Below are 20,162 nucleotides of genomic sequence, written 5' to 3'. Positions count from 1 at the left end.
AGAAATTCTGTACAGATCTACAAAGATTTGGCAGACTTTAAGGTCCATCAGAATCAAAAAGAACAGGTTGAATGTAAAGAGATAGTAAGAAGTGCCAATGTAGTCATAGATAACACAGTGTGGAGCTGGAGGAACACTGCAGGCCAGGCAGCATCAGAGGAACAGGACAGCTAACATTTTGCGTCAGGACCCTTCTTCAGAAGAAGGGTCAGCTTTCCTGCTCCTTTGATGCTGTCTGGTCTGCTGTGTTCCTCCAGCTTTACACTGTTACTTTAGGTTGAATGTAAAGTGCAAATGAAAGCCGACTAGTAATATTAAAAGCAGATAGTAAGAAGTTTTAAGAGTACTTGAATAGAAAAAGGGCAACTAAAGCTAGCGTGGTTAAGGGCAAGAAAGAAAATCATGATTTGATCAGGCAGTGCCAACATGGATCCCTGAAAGGGAAAACATCTTTTACTAATCTGTTAGAGATCTCGATGAAGTGCTGTCCATGGTGGAGAGGAAAATCTGTAAATGTGGTGTATTTGAATTTCCAAAAGGCACTCCTTAAGGTACCATATCAAAGATTGCTGTACAGAGGTGTAGCATTAACATTTTAGCATGTATAAAGGATGGAAACAAGAAGCAGAGAGCGGGGACAAATGCATCTTTCTTAGATTGGCGCGCTTTCATTGCTAAAGTGCTACTGCAATCAGTGCTGCATCTTCAACTATTTAAAATAAATGTGTGGTTTAGATAAGGGTACAAATGCACGGAAGCTAAATTTGCTGATGACACCAAAATAGGTAAAACTATCAGCTGACAGTAGGAGGTACAGCGCCTGAAAGGAAAGATATACAAATCAAGTGATTCTGCAAAAAAAAAAGCTGATGGAGTAAATGTGGGCAAATGTAAACTTGTCCACTTTGGTAGGATGAAAAGAAAAACACAGTATCCTATTTAAATGGAAAGAAATGTCAGAACTTGGTGGTATACAGAGGTATGGGTGTTCTGCTAAGCGAGTCACACAAAGTTAGTATGCGGATATAGCAAGTGATTAGGGATGTCAATGGAATGTTCTCTCTTGTTGCAGGGGGAATGACATATAAAAGTAGGGAAATTTTACTGCAGCTCTAAAGATTTTTAGTGAGACCGCATTTGAAATACTGTGTAGTTTTGGTCTTTTTATTTGAAAAAAATGTAATTGCTTTAGAAGTAGTTCAGAGAAAATTCAGTCACTCCATTCCTGAAGTGAAAGGGTTATCTTGTGAAGAAGTGCTGAGCAAGTTAGGCCGATATCCATTGAGTTCGAGACACGTGAGAGGCGAATTTTTTGAAATACATAAACCTATTGTGTCAGGACTTCAAAACTCTGGAGCAATCTTGTGATAATGTCACAATGCTTCACATCACAGAGTGTAAATATATCATGGGCAGAGTGAAAACAGAAGCTGTGCTTGCTGACACCAAGGAGACTGTGCATTAACAGTGATATCTCTCATAGTGGCAAATTCTAAATAGTGATACAATTTTAATAAAATAATTCAGGTAAGAGGAATGTTAATGTTAAACAATGAGAATATTTTTAGTTTTAAAAAATCAGTTTAATATTGCGTACGTGCAAGCGTGCTTGCACTATCAGCAATATTTGGTGGTGAACATATGAAGTCGACAGTCGTCATCAGTACATTGACTGTTAGCAAACATGTTGTAAAATAGACTAGAAGGAACAATAGGATGAGATTCTGTGGAAGAAACAAAGTACATGGATATGAATACATGCAGGAGCTATAGTTATATTAGGTAATGACTAATGATCAGACTCTGTTACATATGATATTTTGCAGCATTTAGTGCAGCTTTTAGACCAGCAAGCAGCCAATAAAGCCTCAGACCTGAACAGAAGCTGCAAAGTAAAAAAAAAAAATCTTTGAATAGAAATTCTTCCGGATAAACCACCAGAAATTTATGTCTCAATAAAGACTTTCACAGCCAGTGATAGGGAGAACAGGCAATGAGAACAGTAAAAACCCACTACTAGCTAAGAAGAGGAAAGCAAATTGAGTACTGAGAAAAATGTATTGGACACCCAAACAAATTTAACTTATTTTTTCTTTTTTTTAATCTGAAGAAGAATCCAGGCCCGAAACCTCAGCCTTCCTGCTCCTCTGATGCTGCTTGGGCTGCTGCGTTCATCCAGCTGTGCCCCTTGTTATCTCAGATTCTCCAGCATCTGCAGTTCTTTCTATCTCTGAAACAAATTTAATCTCTAGATGGAAGGGTCATTTTCACCGAAAAACTAGGCTGATGATCGTAGTCAAGACTTCTAATGGTCAGTTAACACATAACTGAACTATTGGGCTCCATGACAAAGTTAACCACTGCAAGCTAAGATGATTCTTAAGGCACAGGCTTAAAGAAAATCAACCTGAAAATGAATAAAAAGAATTGAGAATAAAAGTGGTTATTGCTAGTCCTAGTAACAAAGCCTTAACTCTAAAGTTGGCAGGTAAGGGGTCTTAATAATTTTAAATGTTAAAATATGAAAATTCAGAAAGAAAAAGAGCATGAGTCTCATTACATGAGGTTGAATTTTTCCTCCAATTGCTAAGGGTGAATTTCAAGGAATTTCACAGCTTTTGTCCATGAGGTCTATCAAGTTATCTCACACAATTCTCTGCAGCTTATCTTGTGTATGCATCACGTGCTGTGCTACTGCAGCAGTGGATGTACTTGCCACTGCCAGTGCCTTCTGCAATACACACTGCTGGTGCTACAATTAAAGCAACTATGCAACACCAGGTCAACGCTACCAGGTCAACGCTACCAGTCGCAAATAACACTTCACATGTTAAGAAAATCATGATTTGATCAGGCAGTGCCAACATGGATCCCTGAAAGGGGAAACATCTTTTACTAATCTGTTAAAGATCTCGATGAAGTGCTGTCCATGGTGGAGAGGAAAATCTGTAAATGTGGTGTATTTGAATTTCCAAAAGGCACTCCTTAAGGTGTGTTGGAATATGGGAAGAATTTTCCCACAGATAACAGACAGAGGTGAGTTTGCACCCCAGTTTGTCAACTGCCATTCAATTGCGGACAGGATGGTCATCAGGACCTCTAAGGGAGACCACACCATCAGACCCTGCCAGCTTGCTCCAAAGTTGTCCTCCAGGTCAGTGAAACATCCACAATCTGGGCAAGAAGATGGTTAATGACTTTCTATGTTCCACAATCATAAATGCCACTGTCTTCTCTCTTCTGTTGCCCCATTCTCTAACTGAGCCATGACACACCCCTTTCAATAAACCTCACTGCCTACCGCACTCACTCTCTTGTGTGCAACATCTTCCTTCAATGGCTATTTTCCACACCAACCGACTAATGCTTCCTGCCCTTAAATCTGCCTACATTCAGAACACCTCACATGTTTCCCCTACCTGCAACACAGTAACAATTGTACCAGCCACTTTCATCCCTCTCAGTCCCTGCTTCTGTCTCATTTAAGTTGGATTGAATGCCAAGTGTTTTGCTGCTGCCTCATTACCTGTATTTTTACCATGCCCAAGCTTCCTACCTCTATTTCGCAACTACTTCTGTCCCGTGATTCCAGCAGGGACCAGCAACGCATTGCTGTCTCTGCCTTGAAGAGACTAGTACCTCCTCCATCTGTGAGTAGGAAGCCACAGATCTCTTGGACGAAGCACTGGTGAGGCTGTAATCTGCAATTTCCACCAGCTCAGATACTGACATGTCAGTGGCTACTTCAGCTAGATTATAATTGGGAGCAGAAGTGGTTGCTGCCCGTAGAGTGTGCCTTTGGATGTTGGGGAGTGCTGGACAAGATGGATCTCCAGGACAGCAAGTAGCAAGCTCAAACTGCCAGATCCATGCTCACACAGGTGGGAGGAAAGCAAGCTGCTTATACAGGAGGTGAACATAGATAAGAACCAGAGAACAGTACAGTGCAGAAAGAGGCCCTTTGGTCCATCAAGTCTTCACCAACCGTCCAAAGACCCAAACCATCACTCTATCCCCATAACCCCACATGGCCAATCCATCTAACTTGCATAGCTTTGAACTGTGGGAGGAAACCAGAGCACCCGGCAGAAACCAACACAGACACTGGGAGAATGTGCAAACTCCACGCATACAGTCGCCAAGGTAGGAATTGAACCCAGATTCCTGCAAATGTGAGGCAACAGTGCTGACTACAGAGCCACTACTGGAATGATGCGGTTAATCTCCTTTAGCCACTGGCTTCTAAATTGTCTGATTAGAGGAAGACATGATGGTACATACTTTGGAGAGTCGCCTGGGATATCTAACCAATTTATCAGCAACTGAACAAGACAGACAATGAAAATAGTAGATTCTACCCACTGTCTCCTTCCTTTAACTAGCATGTTTGGCAGACTCAAACTTCACGACATTTAATTGTTTAAACTGTTAGGTTCTCTGATACTTTCCTCACTTTTGTTTATTCTCAATCACCTAAGTTCAGACTTGACTCATTTTGAGTAAACTAACATCATGATGACTCAACTGTGATGAGGTACATGCATGTTGTTGTAATCAAGTTTAGAAGTGTAAAGTATTTTCTTCATTCTTCCCTCCTAACGTTAGTTATAACATAGCTTGAATTCTTTTTAAGAAAAAAAGACTTGATATCTCAATTCAGTGTGTACTTGACCATGTGTAAGGCAATGAGGAAAAACATTCGGTTGAACAAGCAAGTCTGAGGACAGAATGACTAGGTTGAGAATTGTTTTCGCTGGAGTTCAGATGAATGAGAGGGGATTTCATAGAGACTTATAAAATTCTAACAGGATTAGACAGGGTAGATGTAGAGGATGCTGTTCCTCTGAGTCTGTCTAGAACCCGGGGTCACAGCCTGAGGATTCGGGGTAGACCATTTAGGACGGAGATGAGGAGACATTTCTTCACCCAAAGAGTGGTGAGCCTGTGGAATTCATTACCTCAGGAAGCAGTTGATGCAAAACATTGATCCCTTTCACCCCAAGTGCGATATCTAGCTGCCTCTTGAATACATTCAAAGGTTATGAGGAGAAAGCAGGATTAGGCTATTGAGTTGGACAATCAGCCATGATTGTGAAGAATGGCAGAGCAGGCTCGAGAGGCTGACTGCCACTCCCCCCCCCCTCCCCCCCCACGCTCCTATCTTCTATGTTTCTATGTGGAGAGTTTTAGTATCTTAAATGCTCTCTCAGCTAAATGCATAAACATTATGAAAAGGTATGACTGTCCCAAATCTTTAAGCATGCTCACTTACTAACAAGGTAAAACAATACAAATTACAATCTCAGGGGAGGTGAATGTGAATAAAAAGTCCAACGCTGAAAGTACATTCTAGAGTTCCGTGGTTGGTGAAGTTCCAGTGGGCTTGCTGACCATGCGAACTGGTGGCTTTTCAGGAGACCAGCTCATATAAACTGAAACCCATCCTTTTTAGAGTGGTTGATATGGCATATAAAGTTTAAATTTAATACCTGTGATATTTTTCAAATTGTAACAGGAATGGGGCCTGAGCCTTAAAAAAAATTTGAGCGAGAGTGGCTGTGCTTTTAATGTTACTGTGTAACCAACAGACAAGTTTATAATATAATTTTTCGCAAGAGTGTGTTCTTGTCATGTGATAGCTGACCTTTGGCATACAATAGGAACAATCCATGTGAACAAAGGAGTTTCAATCTCCCATTGTCAAAGCTACCACGATGCCATTGATAAATACAAGAGAAACTTCACCATTTTCTTTTTGCAGAATGAATTTAGGGAAGTTGCTTTTCGTCTATGGTTATTTCTGCAGATGTGCTGCCCCTTGCTGCTTTTGAGTTTCAACTGTTTTAATACAAATCTGTAGCTTAGCGAACAAAAATGGAAATTACTGGCGAAACTCAACAGGCCTGGCAGCATCTGTGGGAAGGGAGCAGAATTAATGCTTCAAATTTGGTGACTGTGATGTGTCACTAGACTTGAAATGTTAACTGTGCTTTCTTCCCCCAAATGCTGCCAGGCCTGCTGAGCTTCGCCAGCAATTTGTGCCTTTGTTTCACAATTCCAGCATCTGCAGTTCTTTGGTTTATTTCAGTTGCTTGCTCAGCTATGTTCTTTAGGCATCTGTTTTATACTTCACTGTGAAGCTTGACAGATCAGCTGCCTTCTGGAATGATTTTAAAATGCTCGTCATGGCTCATTTAAAGGTATTTCTTTCAAACAAGTATCCCAAGTATTAAAGTCTGTCAATGAGCTTAAAGTTTAATACATTTAAAGTATATTAAACATTTTGAATATTTTGATATTGTGTATCAGTAATTTGGCTATGACTATCAAAGACTGGCATTTTATGCAAAAGCAAACTTGAATAAGATTAAAATGCACGACCCATAAGCCTAAAGAATAAATGAGTTAGGACCTTATACAGAGGTGTTTGTTATGGTTGTCTTTCTTTCCCCAGTTCCCTCTAATCCTTACTTCAAGGCGCTAATTCTGACTGGGAAGTTTTCAAGTTTTGGTGGATGAGCTACTGAGGTCCCAGTTTCAATTTTCAATCTGTGCTGAACTCACTTAAGTCAGCTGAGATAGCTTGAAGAATGATGTAATTAACTTTTTATTTTCCTGTATTAGGAAGAGTACATCTGGCAATAATTTAATGCATCCTAATCACAGGCAGCAAGGATTGAATTTGGCTCAATTATGATGCATTCTACAGTTGAATAACCTGAGACTCCAATGCATTGTCCAAACATACAAACATATTACTGACCAATGGAACTATGCACGACAAGGATTATAGTATCTTCAGGGAAAGAGCAGTGAAAAATACATATTTGTCAACATCATAGATGCAATATTTTGATGCTGCCTTTCCTGATTTGGATTCATTTTTCACACTCCTGTCATCAAGGATGATGCCAATTACATATTACCAAGTGAACCTAAAATGTATATATGCAGCATTGCCTGTAGCTTCTTATTGAGCAATAATAGGTTATGTCTCTGGACAGTGAGAATATGGTTACAGTAACATTTGAAATAATATAGGCATTGATTTATTTTGATAAATTATGTCAGCAGGATAAATGTTGTAGGCGATCACACCCTAGTTAAACAAAGTACAATTGCAGTGAAACAATCAGTGGCATTTTGGTCACATAAAACCCTTTTTAATTTAATTACCATTGTTGAGTGCAATTATGACTTAAACTTCAGACTGAGAAAATAATTGTCTTAATTTGCATTACTTTGATATTGCTTTAGATTCCAAGCTGTAGTCAGAAATTGAATGGAATTTTGAAATGGCTAATTAACCATCCAAATAGGAAGATTGTATCCTAGGTTTATGTGTGAATGATAGAATTGTTCAATAATTCTATAATAATGATTGACTTTCCAAAATAATGGGGTATTTTCTTGTTTTACAAGACTAACCAGGCTACTTTGTTTTATTTTGACAGTTGGCAGTCAGGTGGTTGGAAAATGGCTGTCGATATCAGTATATGGATGAGCTCTTACAATATGTACGCTTTGGTTTGATGAACGTTGACACACTACATGCTGTAGCCCTGTCCCACCCTCTGGTTCAGGCCAGTGAAACTGTCACAGCTTTCATAACTGAATCGTTGGAGTACCACCAGAGCATCTATGCACAGCCCATATGGCAAACTATCAGGACGCGACCTCGCTTTCAGTCAGAAACACTTTATATTGTAGGTGGTAAGAAACGTGAGATTTGCAAAGTGAGAGACCTGCGTTACTTTAATCCAGTGAACCAGGAGAATGTTCACATAGCAAGGGTTTCAAACTGGAGTGAGCTGTCTCCGATGCCCGTGGGAAGAAGTCATCATTGTGTGGCTGTCATGGGAGACTTCCTTTTTGTAGCAGGTGGAGAGGTGGAACATGCAACAGGTCGCACCTGTGCAGTGAGGACTGCATGCCGTTACGATCCTCGCAGCAACACTTGGACAGAGATAGCTCCCATGAAAAACTGCCGCGAGCATTTTGTACTTGGAGCCTTGGATGAATATCTATATGCAGTGGGTGGGAGGAATGAACTGCGACAGGTTTTGCCTACTGTCGAGAGATACTGTACAAAGAAGAACAAGTGGTCTTTTGTACAGTCCTTTGATAGATCACTCTCCTGCCATGCAGGATGTATGGCTGATGGGCTCCTTTGGATATCAGGTAAGGATCAACAGTTTTGTGTTCTAATGCCATATGTTGAGAATCCTTCATGTTTTACTTTTTTAAGCCCCAAATAGGTTAAACAAAAGAAAGACTTTTTAAAGAGAGAAACTGATCTAATTTTTGATGGCTATATAAGTTTTCTAGGCACTTTGTAAGTAAATAATTAGGATCTATATACTGTGATTGATACAGGTTAGAATGTTAAAACATTTATAATTATATCATTTCACCTTTTATAGCACAAGAATTAGGGCAACCTGTCATGCTTTGACTACTGTCTTGGTTCAGAAAGGTTTCTCCTGCTACTCCAAAGAATAAATAAATATTTCCAAGCAACACTACAGAAAACCACATATTTCAATAAAATCTGATCATGTTTTAATCTTCCTCACATATGAAAATTGAGTCTGGGATTGGAAAATATGACAAATTTGAATAAAAGCGAAGAGAAACAAAAATGTTGTAATTGTAAAATTGTGCTAACTTCAGTTACTAGAAACTTCATTTTGTTTAAAAGCATTGAGAGTGACAAATGTAAATGTTTTGAGAAGGCGATGGATAGAATTTTCAAGAAATATTTGACAAGACACATTTCCTCATTATACCATTAATAGTTTGTATTTGTACAGCCCTTGTAACAAAATGAAATTATGCAAGGCACTTCAGAAGCTTTATAAAACAAAATTTAACATGGAGCCACATAAGATTTTAGGTTAACCAAAGCTTGGTCATGGGACATGGTTTTAAGGAACATTCTTAAAGGGGGAAAGCCAGAGTAATGAGACAAGAAGTTTAGGGTAGGAATTCTAGAGACTTAGTCTATGTAACTGGAGACACAGCCGCCAATACTATAATTAGAATTAGGGATTCACAAGAGGCCAGATTAATTGTGCATAGATATTGTGAAGAGTTGTGGAGTTAAGAGATTATTAAAATAGGGTGAAGTGAGGCCATGAAGAGATTTGAAAAGCAGGATGAGAATTTTAAAATCAGGGCATTGCCTGATTGGAAGCAAATAGAAATCAATAATCAGAGGTGGTGTTAAGCCAATGACCAAAGACATAGACAACGGGGGTTTTTGATGGCTTTGAGTTTACCAAGGGCTGTGCTGGAGAATCAGCTTTGGAATAGACAAGTGCAGTGGTAAAAAGATATAGCTGAGAATTTGAGCTTCAGATAAACTGAGATTGGGGTGCAGTCAGATGAAATCACGTCAAGTGTGTGAGTATATATTTCTGGGATTTTGGAGCATTGTGGGAATTCACTGCAGAGGGGAAGAGGTGCTTTTCACTCAGTTGTTTTGGTTCATAGTTTGTAAAGTCTTTTTTAACAGGATCAATTGAAGCTCCAGGATCAGGTGCCCAGCACAAAGCAAAAAGTGGCATCACAGGAAAACCATTGCTTATAGCTACTAATTTGATTACCTATTATAGGTTACGTTCAGGTTGATGGTAAATAGGAAAAAATATTTTGCAGACTAAAAACCAAAAGACCAGTCAGAAACTTTTAAACAAGCAAATTAAGTAGTAATTAAAATAGAGATGCAGGGCCAGGTGATATTGTAGCAGCATGGGAACTGGTGCAACCCATCATGGTTCACAGTGATTACATTTGTCAGTTGCTTGAAGAACTCCGGCACAGAGTTGATGAGCTAGAGTCGAAGGACAAACACTGCAAAACATTAGGAAGGAGGAGAGTTACCAGATGCTGTGTTTCAAGAGGCAGCCACATCCCTTTGAAGAATTACCTCAAATTCGGTCAGTAGTCAGGGACTAGAAGGTGTGACTACCAGTGGGGCAGAAAGAGGGATCCAGAAGGTATGCTGCAAGACCCTCAACCCTTGAGCTTGTCCAGCAGGTTTGAAATTTTTCCTCCCTGTGTGGACGAGATTGGGATGTGGCTATAGGAAGAATGAGCATACTGACCATGGAATAGGGAGCCATTGAACAGCATGATAAAAAGAGAAATTTAGCTGTGATCAGGGATAATTTAGTCAGGGCAATAGGGACTATTCTCTGCAGCCACGATGGAGAGTCCCAGCATGCCTGTTGCTTAGGTTCATGATATCTCATCTGGGCTGCAGAGGATATTGGAGTGGGAGGGGAATGAACCAGTTGGCATGTTCTATGCAGATACCAATGATATAGGTACAAAGACTAAAGAGGTTCTGTTGAGGAAATAGGAGTAATTGGGGGCTAATTTAAAGAGCAGAACCAAAAAAGCAATAATTTCTAAATTGCTACCTGAGCCATGAACTAATTGGCACAGGGTCAACAAGATTAAAGAGGTAAATGTGTGGCCCAAAGTTTGGTTGGTTTGGAAAATGGGTTTGAATTCATGGATATGAACATTACTGCTGGGGTAGGAAGGAGCTGTTCCAGTGCTCAACCTGAATTACACTGGAATCCAGACCTGAAATGCATAACTAGGCCTGTAGACAGGTCTTTAAACTCAACAGTGGGAGGGATGGAATTAGATGTGTTCAGCTGTATGGAAAATCATAAAATCAGAGGTAAAGCAGGAGGTAGAGTCGCAGGTTAGTGTTGAGGTTAATTGTTACCAGAAAATAAAAGGAAAGGACAGAATGTGTCTGCCATATTGTACCAAGGAATCATAAAATGTAGGTAAATTTGATAATATAACAAGCTTAAAGGTTTCATGTCTTATTACATAAATCATTGAAATACATTAGATGAACTGATAGTACAAATTGAGGTAAATGAGTGTGATTTCATAGCCATTATGGAAACATGGTTACAAGGAACTCAATAATGAAAACTTAACGTTCAGGAATATTTGACATGGTGGAGCAACAGGAGGGATGGGAAAAGTGGTGGGATCGCACTATTAGTAAGTGATGAAATGAGGACAGTTTGTGAGAGATGATCTAGGCTTGGAAGATGTAGGGTCTATTTTGGTGGAGGTAAAATTGGCAAGAGAAAGAAGAAAAATGTACCAAACAGTAGCTACTCTGTAGGAAAGGCCATAAATCAACAAAGAATGGGAGCATGTAAAAAGAATATGGCAATAATTATGGGTGCCTTTAATCTCCATGTTGATTGGGTTAATTAAATTGGAAAGGGTAACTACGACAACCAATTCAAAAGTATGTCAGCGATGGTTTCCTAGAGCAATATGTCAGGTAGCCAACCAGGGAGCAGGCTAACAAAGTGTGGAGCTGAATGAACACAGCAGGCCAAGTGGCATCTTAGGAGCACAAAATCTGACGTTTCGGGCCTAGACCCTTCTACTTTAATCTGGTAATGAATAATGAGGCAGCTCTAATAAATGAACTCTGAGTAAAAGATCCCCTAGGAATAGTGATCATAACATCATAGAATTTAATATCAGTTCAAGGGTGAGAAATGTGGGTCAGAAACAAATGAGTTTAACTTAAATAGAGGGAATGATAATGAAATGAGGACAGAGTTAGCTAAAGTAAACAGACCTGATGGCTTAACAGGAATGACAGTAAGCAAGTAATGACAGACATTTAAGGAGGTAATTCATGATTCCCAGCAAAAGTGTATCCCAGGAAAGAGGAAAGGTTCTGAGAAGTATAAACCTACCATGGTTAAGCAAGAAAGTTAAGAAGAGTATTAAGTTGAAAGATAAAGCATGTAAGGAGGCCAAAGTCAGTGATAGCCCCAAAGACTAGGTTAAATTCAGATGCCAGAGAAGGAGGACTAAAACAATAATAAAGGCACAGAAAATAAACTACAAAGGCAAACTAGCAAGGAATAGAAGTATGGACAATAAGAACCTCTGTAAGTATAATATACAGGAAGTGAAAAGTCAAAGTTTACACAGGTGCCTTAGAAAATAAATCTCTAAAGAAGGTTATGAGGAACAAGGAAATGGCATAGAAACCAAACAGATATTTTGCATCAGTCTGTATCGTGGAAGATAATTTAAGCATCCCATTAATACTAAAGAATGCAGGAGAGGAATTAAGTATGACCACCATCCCTAAAGAAGTAGTATTAGACAATCTAATGGTGCTAAAGGCTGCTAAATCCCCTGGCTGTGATGACCTGCCCCCTAGAACCTACAAAAGGTAGATATAGAGATAGTGGATGCATTCAAAGCGACATTCCAAAAATCCTTGGTTTCTGGAGTACCAGAGGATTGGCAAACTGCCAATGTAACACCCCTGTTCAAAAAGGAAGCGGAGAACAAAGCAGGTTAATTATAAGCTGATTAGCCTAATATTTCTTGTTAGAAGAGTATTGGAGTCAACTATTAAGGAAGTAATAGGGGTGGCGTGGTGGCTCAATGGTTGGCACTGCTGCCTCACAATGCCAGAGCGCCATGTTCAATTTCACCCGAGGATGACTATCTGTGTGGAGTTTCACATTCTTCCCGTGTCTGCGTGGGTTTCCTCTAGGTGCACCGGTTTTCTCTCACAGTCCAGAGATGTGTAGGCGAGGTGGATTGGTCATACTAAATTGCCCATAGTGTTCAGGGATATATAGATTAGGTGGGTTTCAGATGGATGGGTCTGGGTGGGATGCTGTGAGGATCGGTGTGAACTTGTTGGGCCGAGGGGCCTGCTTCCACACTGTAAGGATTCCATGATTCTGTGAACATATGGCAAGCCTTCATCTCATCAAGCAGAGTCAATATGACTTCATGAAAGGGAAATAGTGTCTGAATAATTTTAATACAGTTTTTGGAGAAAATCTAAACCAGAGTGGACAGAAGGAATAGTAGATATGTTGTATTTGGACTTCTAGTAGCCATTCAATAAGGTACCTTTCAAAACATGTTCATAATAAGAGCCCACAGTGTTGGAGGCAGTACATCAGAATGGGTAGAGAATTAATTAATGAGCAGGAAACAGTGAGTGGGGAAAGAGTTCTTTTTCACATTGGCAACTGGTAACCAATGGAGTTCCACAGGAATCAGCATTGAGACCACAACAATTTACAATATATATTAATAACTTGAAGGACATTGGATTTACTGTAGTCAAATTTGCAGATTACACAAAAATAGGTGGAAAGGTAATTTACAAGAGGGATGCAATGTCAACAGACACTTACTGATAGATAAGTAAGTGGGCAAAAAGTTAGCAAATGGAGTATAAGGTGGGAAAATGTGAAGTTATTGATATTGGATGGGAGAACAAAAGAATAAATATTATTTAAAGGGAAGAAATCTGTAATATAAAGATACTCAGGGGGTACTTGTGCATGAAACGCAGAAAGCTATCACACAGGTGCAGAAGGTAATCTAGAAGGCTAATGGAATGTTAGCCTTTATTTCAAGGGACCTGGAATATAAGAGTAGGGAAGTCTTACTGCAACTATACAAGGTTCTGATGTGACCATATCTGGAGTACTGTGAAAAATTTTGGTCTCCATATTGAAGGAAAGATATCATTCCATTGGAGACAGTTCAGAAAACGTTCACTAGGATGATCCCTGATATCAAGGATTGTCCTTACAAGCAAAGCTAAACAGGTCGGAATTATACTCACCAGAGTTTATAAGAATGAGAGGATAGGATATTTATGGGTCTATAGGTATGAGGCTGTAAAAGCACAGCAGGTCAGACAGCATCCAAGGAGCAGGTAAGTCAATGTTTCAGACTGAAACCTGTCTTCAGGACTGGGGAGGCGGAAGCCCAGAAATAAATATAGGGAGGTGGGTGTGGCTGGGGGAAGGGTAGAAGAGATGGTAATAGGTGGATGCTGGTTGGGGTTTATTGTGATTGGCCCGTGGGAAGGGCAAAGCAGATAGGTAAGTATGAAGCTGGACAAGTTGGACAGGACAGGACGGGGTGGGCCAGACATGGTTAAGGCTGGGTGTGGAGGGATTTTGAAGCTGGTGAGGTCAATGTTAAGGCCATTGGGACCTAAGCTTCCAAGGCAAAATATCAGGTGTTGTTCCTCCAGTTTACATTTGGCCTCACTCTGACAGTGGAGGAGGCCAAGGATGGACATGCCATCAGGAGAATGAGAGAGGGAATTAGAATGGATGGCAACCAGAAGGTCAGGTTGGTTGTTGCTTACCGAGCATGAACTGGTAGACCTGGTCCTCACACTGTGGGGCAGAGCCCTCGTGTGTATTTAAGACTGAGTTAGATCAGTACTTGATCAATCGGGGATTCAAGGGCTATGGATACAAGGAATGTCAGATCTGCCATGACCTTATTGAATGGCAGGGCAGATTCAAGTGACCAAGCAGCCCTATTTCTTATGGGCTTATGTTAGAAACGAAAATTGAAAATCTTAGAAGTGGCTCAAATTTGTGATCCAAAGTTCATCACAGGGTCAAATAATTCAAACACATAGTTTAAGAACACACTGCTTTATTGGGCAAAAGATGGCAAACAAGTATACATTGCTACACAATTTTAAAGCATGAGTTTAACATTGTGGCTCCTTATAAATTTTATCTTTAATCTGAATCACAGTACCTTTATGATCTAAATAGAGGAGGTGTCAAGAAATTCCACAGACAACAATCCTGGAAGGAAAATGACAAAGATGAATTTCTTTTGGCTAATATCACACATATCCAAAAACAAAAGAATGGCACTGGGTTATTGTTTATACTGTCAGTCATTAAATGCTATGTGGGCTGGGGAAAGCCAGAGACAGTCAGTAAGAAAATTAAACTAAATTAGAAATAAGGGAAGGAAAAGAAAATCAAAACATGGTTTTGCTCATCACTGATTAGAGTATCAACGTTTATAATAACGGGTTTCTGCTGTAATTACCAACTTTTCTGTGGTGACAGAAATACATCAGCTATGCCAAAAACATTGTGGTGCATTTTTGATTGTCAGTCACAATTAGTTACAAATACTGCAATTATTGCATCGATGATTAAACACATGGCAGCTGGTAACACTTGAGAACAAACAGCAAATAACAAATTGCATGCTCCAAAATCAGGATGAATAGAAAAAGAGGTTAGTCAAATTAATTTTAAAAAAACGCTTGTGTTTGTGGAATCGAACTCTGCCTGTTAGAGCAGTTTTCTGTGAATCTGTACTCTTTAAGGAACATGGGCTTCTGGGACAGTTTTCTAACAGGCTTATTTCTTGAGTGGACCAGAATAGCCTTAGCAAATAGCTTACTTTGCTTTTTAGGTATATTTAAATTTGTGCATCTGCCATGATTATGCTTATTGCTACATATAAGTATATACATTATGCATTTTCATCATATGCTTTTTAACCACCACAGGAAGATAAATAAGCTTTTGTTCCAATAATTCCAAAGCTAGGTAAATCTATATTTGCACATGACATCATTACTTATATCTTTGGCGTTTTCAGTTCATATAAATGTGAAATACAAAGGAGTGCATCAATACCCAGATTAAACATATTTAGTTCTGCAAATGGTTTACAGCATTTTATAACCCTGTTTTGAATTTTCAAGGTCAGAAATCAGATGACACCAGATTATAGTCCAACAGGTTTATTTGAAATCACAATCTTTTGAGTGCAGCCACGATATCAGATGAAATGAGAGTAAAGAGCACACAGACACAGAGTTTATAGGCAGAGACATCAAAAGATCATACAAAAGGTGTGAGTGGATTGTTGAATAGCAAGTCACTACAGGTGATCAAAAGTGTCAGACGGTGTGAGTAAAGTGTCAACAGCCGAACAACAAGCGAAGGGATGACCTATGATCCAATTAAATGAAACAGAAATGATTACAAAGTATTAAAAATAAGATGGTACTGGAGACAGCCCAAATGACTGGAATAATATGATGGATATAAGAGTCATAAGCCAAGGGGCTAACCAAAATAACAAGTAATCCAAAACTGTACAAACTGATTAAGGTAAAGAGATCCTAACAATTTATCAAGGTGTTGGTGTTAAAACTGCACAGTAAGGAAGATATTATAGACACAGAACAATCTGGTAGGGTTATATGTAGCACAACATGAACCAAAGATCATGATTGAGGCTGTCTTCATGGGTAGGGAACTTGGCTATCGGCTTCTGCTTGGCGATTCTGTGTTATTGTGCATCTTCGAAAGCCGCCTTAGAGGGGCTGTGTCTGAAGATCAGAGGCTGAATGTTCCCTGACTGGGAGGAAACATTGCTGTTTGTTGATTGTTGTGTGGTGGCCATTCATCCATTGTCATAGCATCTGCATAGTTTCGCCAATATACCTTGCCTGCAGCCTATAAGATAGACAACATAGGCCGAGTCACATGAGTGTTTTCTGTGTATGTGGTGGGTAGTGTTCTTATGTGTGATGGTAGCATCCATGTTTGATGATCTGACATGTATTGCAGAGGCTCCATGGCAGAATTGTGTGGTGTTGTGTTCGATGTTGTCCTGAAGGCTGGGTAGTTTGCTGTCAATGCTGATCTGTTTAAGGTTTGGCAATTGCCTAAAGGTGAGATGTGGAGGCATGACGATGATTGCTGCCAGATACGTGTCATCATGAATGACATTAAAGACTATAAAGATCATGGCAGTGTTTATGCCTGAGGTTGTGGCCTCCAGCTGAAAATCAATGTCAGGTTAAACAAGGAGGTAGAGCAATTGGGGAACAATCATGGAAGGTGGGATAATACGCTTTTGTAGATGAGAACTGTGTAACACCATTAATGGGTGTCAACAGCAGAGATGGAGCAGCATTGGGTCTCACATATCATAAAAACATTTCTGTCCTGCTCAACATTCCATCCAGAGTGCAGCTCATCAATCTTACCATTATGTCTGATTATAGATATTGTTAATCAACCCATTCAGACTTGTTATGACACATCTTTGGGGCAGGTAGAGTCATAAAGTTATACAGCGCAGAAACAAACTGTCAATCTAACCTGTCTATACCAACCAAACACCCTAAACTGATCTAGTCTCATTTATCAACATTTGACCTGTATCCCTGTAAACCCTTCTGCTTCATCTACCCATCTTGATGCCTTCTAAATATTGTAACTGTACTTGCCAGCTTGTTCCACACACAGACCACCCACTGCATGAAACAGTTGTCACACAAGTCCCTTCTAAATCTTTCTCTCCCACATAAAACCTATTCCTTCTAGTTTTGGACTCTCCTATCCTGGGAAAAAGACCTTGGCTATATGGGAAAGATGATGGCCTAAAGGTATTATCAATAGACTATTAACCCAGAGAGCCAGCTAATTCCCCGCTCCTGTCTTCAGCCAATTCAATTCACTCCATGTGATATCAAGGAATGGCTGGAGGCACTGAGTACTGCAAAGGCTATGGGACCTGACAACTTTCCAGCAATACTACTGAAGACTTGTGCTTTAGAACTTGCCGCTTCCCTAGCCAAGCTATTCCAGTAATTACAACAGTGGCATTTACCCAACAATATGGAAAATTGCCCAGGTATGCTCCTATGTCTTATGATCTATATCAAAAGTGCCCAATTACTAGCCCATCACTCTACTGTTGATCATCAATAAAGTGATGGAAGGTGCCATCAACAGCATTATCGAGCACCACCTGCTCAGCAATAACCTGCTCAGTGATAACAAAGTGTGGTCTAGGCCCAAAACGCAGCTTTAGTGCTCCTAAGATGCTGCTTGGCCTGCTGTGTTCATCCAGCTGCACACTTTGTTATCTTGGATTCTCCAATATCTGCAATTCCCATTATCTCTGATCACAATTTTAACCTGCTCAGTGATGCCCACTTTTGGTTCCACCAGGGCCACTCAGCTCCTGATCTCATTACAGCCTTCATTCAAACATGGACAAAAGAGCTGAATTCCAGAGGTGAGGTGAAAGTAACAGCCCTTGATATAAAGGCTGCATTCGACTGAGTGTGGTATCACTGATCCCTAGCGAAACTGGAATCAATGGATATTGTTCAAACTTTCCATTGGCTAGAGTCATACCTGACGTAAAAGAAAATGTTGTGGTTGTTGGAGGTCAAACATCTGAGCTCCAGGACATCTCTGCAGGCATTCCTCAGGGTAGTATTTCAGGCCCATCCACCTTCAGTTGTTTCATCAGTGACCTTCGCGCCCGCGCCCCCCCCCCCCCCACCCCACCATCATAAGGCCCGAAGTGTGGATGTTCACTGGTGATTACACAATGTTCAACACCATGCACAAATCCTCAGAAACTGAAGTAGTCTGTGACCAAATGCAAAAAGACCTGGACAATATCCAGCCTTTGGCTGACAAGTGGCAAGTGATACAAATGTAAGGCTATGACCATCACCAAAAAGAGCCAATCTAACCGCTGCCCCTTTGAAATTCAATGGTGTTACTATCACTGAATTCCACCCCCCCCTCCCCCCATTAATATCCTAGGAGTTATTATTGAACAGAGACTCAGTTGGACTCAACACATAAATACAGTGACGACGAGAGCAGGTCAGAGGCTAGGAATGCTGCTGCAAGTAACTCACCTCCTGACTCCCCAAAACCTATCCATCATCTACAAGGCACGGACTGACTGTGATGGAATACACCTGACTTGCCTGGATGAGTGCACCTCCAGCAACTTTCAAGAAGCTTCAAACCATCCAAGACAAAGCAGCCTGCTTGATTGGCACTACATCCACAGGCATCCACTTCTTCTACCACTAATGCTCAGTAGCAGTCCAGAAGATGCAATGCAGAAATTCACCAAGGATCCTCAGATAGCTGCTTCCAAATCTACAACCTCTTCCATTGAGAAGGGCACAGGCGACAGATTCATAGAAACATCTCCACCTTCAAGTTCCCCTCCAAGCCACTCACCATCCTGACTTGGAAATATATCACCATTCCTACACTGTTGCTGGGCCAAAATCTGAGAATTCCCTCCGTTATGGCATTTTGGGTCAACTCACAGCAGGAGGACTGCAAAGCAGTTCAAGAAAGCAGCTCACCTTGTTGGCCTTCATTGCGAGAGGTTTTAACTACAGGAGCAGGGATGCGTTGTTACAGTTATACAGGGTGTTGTTGACACCACACCTAGAATATTGTGAGCAGTTTTGGTCCCTTTTTCTGAGGAAGGATGTTCTTGTTGTTGAGGGAGTGCAGCAGAGGCTTACCAGGCTGATTCCAGGGATGGCAGGATTGACGTATGAGGAGAAATTGACTATGTTAGGATTGTTTTTGCTGCAGTTCAGACAAAATGCGGGCGGGGGTAGAATCTCGTGGAGACATCATAGAATCATATAATCCCTACAGTGTAGCAGCAGGCCATTCGGCCCATCGAGTCCACACCAGCCCTCTGAACAGCATACCACCCTATCCTTTAGGACGGAGATGAGGAGACATTTTTTCACCCAAAGAGTAGTGAGCCTGTGGAATTCAAGACCACAGGAAGTGGTTGATGCCAAAACATTTGGATGTATTCAAGAGGCAGCTAGATATAGCATTTGGGGTGAATGGGATGAGTTGGATGATGATCATGATGAATGGCGGAACTGGCTCGAAGGGGTGAATGTCAAATCTTCTGTGTGTTTCTCAAGACCAACTAGGAACAAGCAATAAAAACCAGTGACACCCACATCCCACAAAAACGAATTTTTTTTAAAAAAACACCCTATCCATGCCCCTCATGATTTTATAATCCTCAATAAAGTCATCCTTCGAGCTCTGATGTTCCAGGAAAAAAAGCCTATTGAGCCTCTTCCTTTAGCTCAAACTCCCAGCAACATCCTTGTAAATCTTTTCTGAACCCTTTCAAGGTTAACAACAGCTTTCCTATAGCAGGGAGACCAAAACTGAAGATGATAATAAAATGTGAGGCTGGATGAACACAGCAGGCCCAGCAGCATCTCAGGAGCACAAAAGCTGACATTTCGGGCCTAGAACCTTCATCAGAGAGGGGGATGGGGTGAGGGTTCTGGAATAAATAGGGAGAGAGGGGGAGGTGGACCGAAGATGGAGAGAAAAGAAGATAGGTGGAGAGGAGAGTATAGGTGGGGAGGTAGGGAGAGGATAGGTCAGTCCAGGGAAGACGGACAGGTCAAGGAGGTGGGATGAGGTTAGTAGGTAGGAGATGGAGGTGCAGCCTGGGGTGGG

At 40.7% G+C, this 20,162-nt stretch overlaps 1 protein-coding gene across 3 annotated transcripts in view; it reads left to right on the top strand.

The window, feature by feature from the left end:
- klhl32 (kelch-like family member 32) overlaps positions 1-20,162 on the top strand; it is a 276,189-nt gene that overhangs the window by 222,729 nt on the left and 33,298 nt on the right. For all 3 annotated transcript variants that reach the window (XM_048532017.2, XM_048532016.2, XM_048532018.1), the window contains one exon: positions 7,455-8,181. In XM_048532017.2, coding sequence (XP_048387974.1) covers positions 7,455-8,181 — 727 coding nt within the window. The remainder of the gene's footprint in view (positions 1-7,454; positions 8,182-20,162) is intronic.

Source organism: Stegostoma tigrinum, chromosome 4 (assembly GCF_030684315.1).
Source record: "Stegostoma tigrinum isolate sSteTig4 chromosome 4, sSteTig4.hap1, whole genome shotgun sequence".
In the NCBI taxonomy this organism is placed as follows: domain Eukaryota; kingdom Metazoa; phylum Chordata; class Chondrichthyes; order Orectolobiformes; family Stegostomatidae; genus Stegostoma; species Stegostoma tigrinum.
This window is presented reverse-complemented; position numbering and strand designations above follow the sequence as displayed.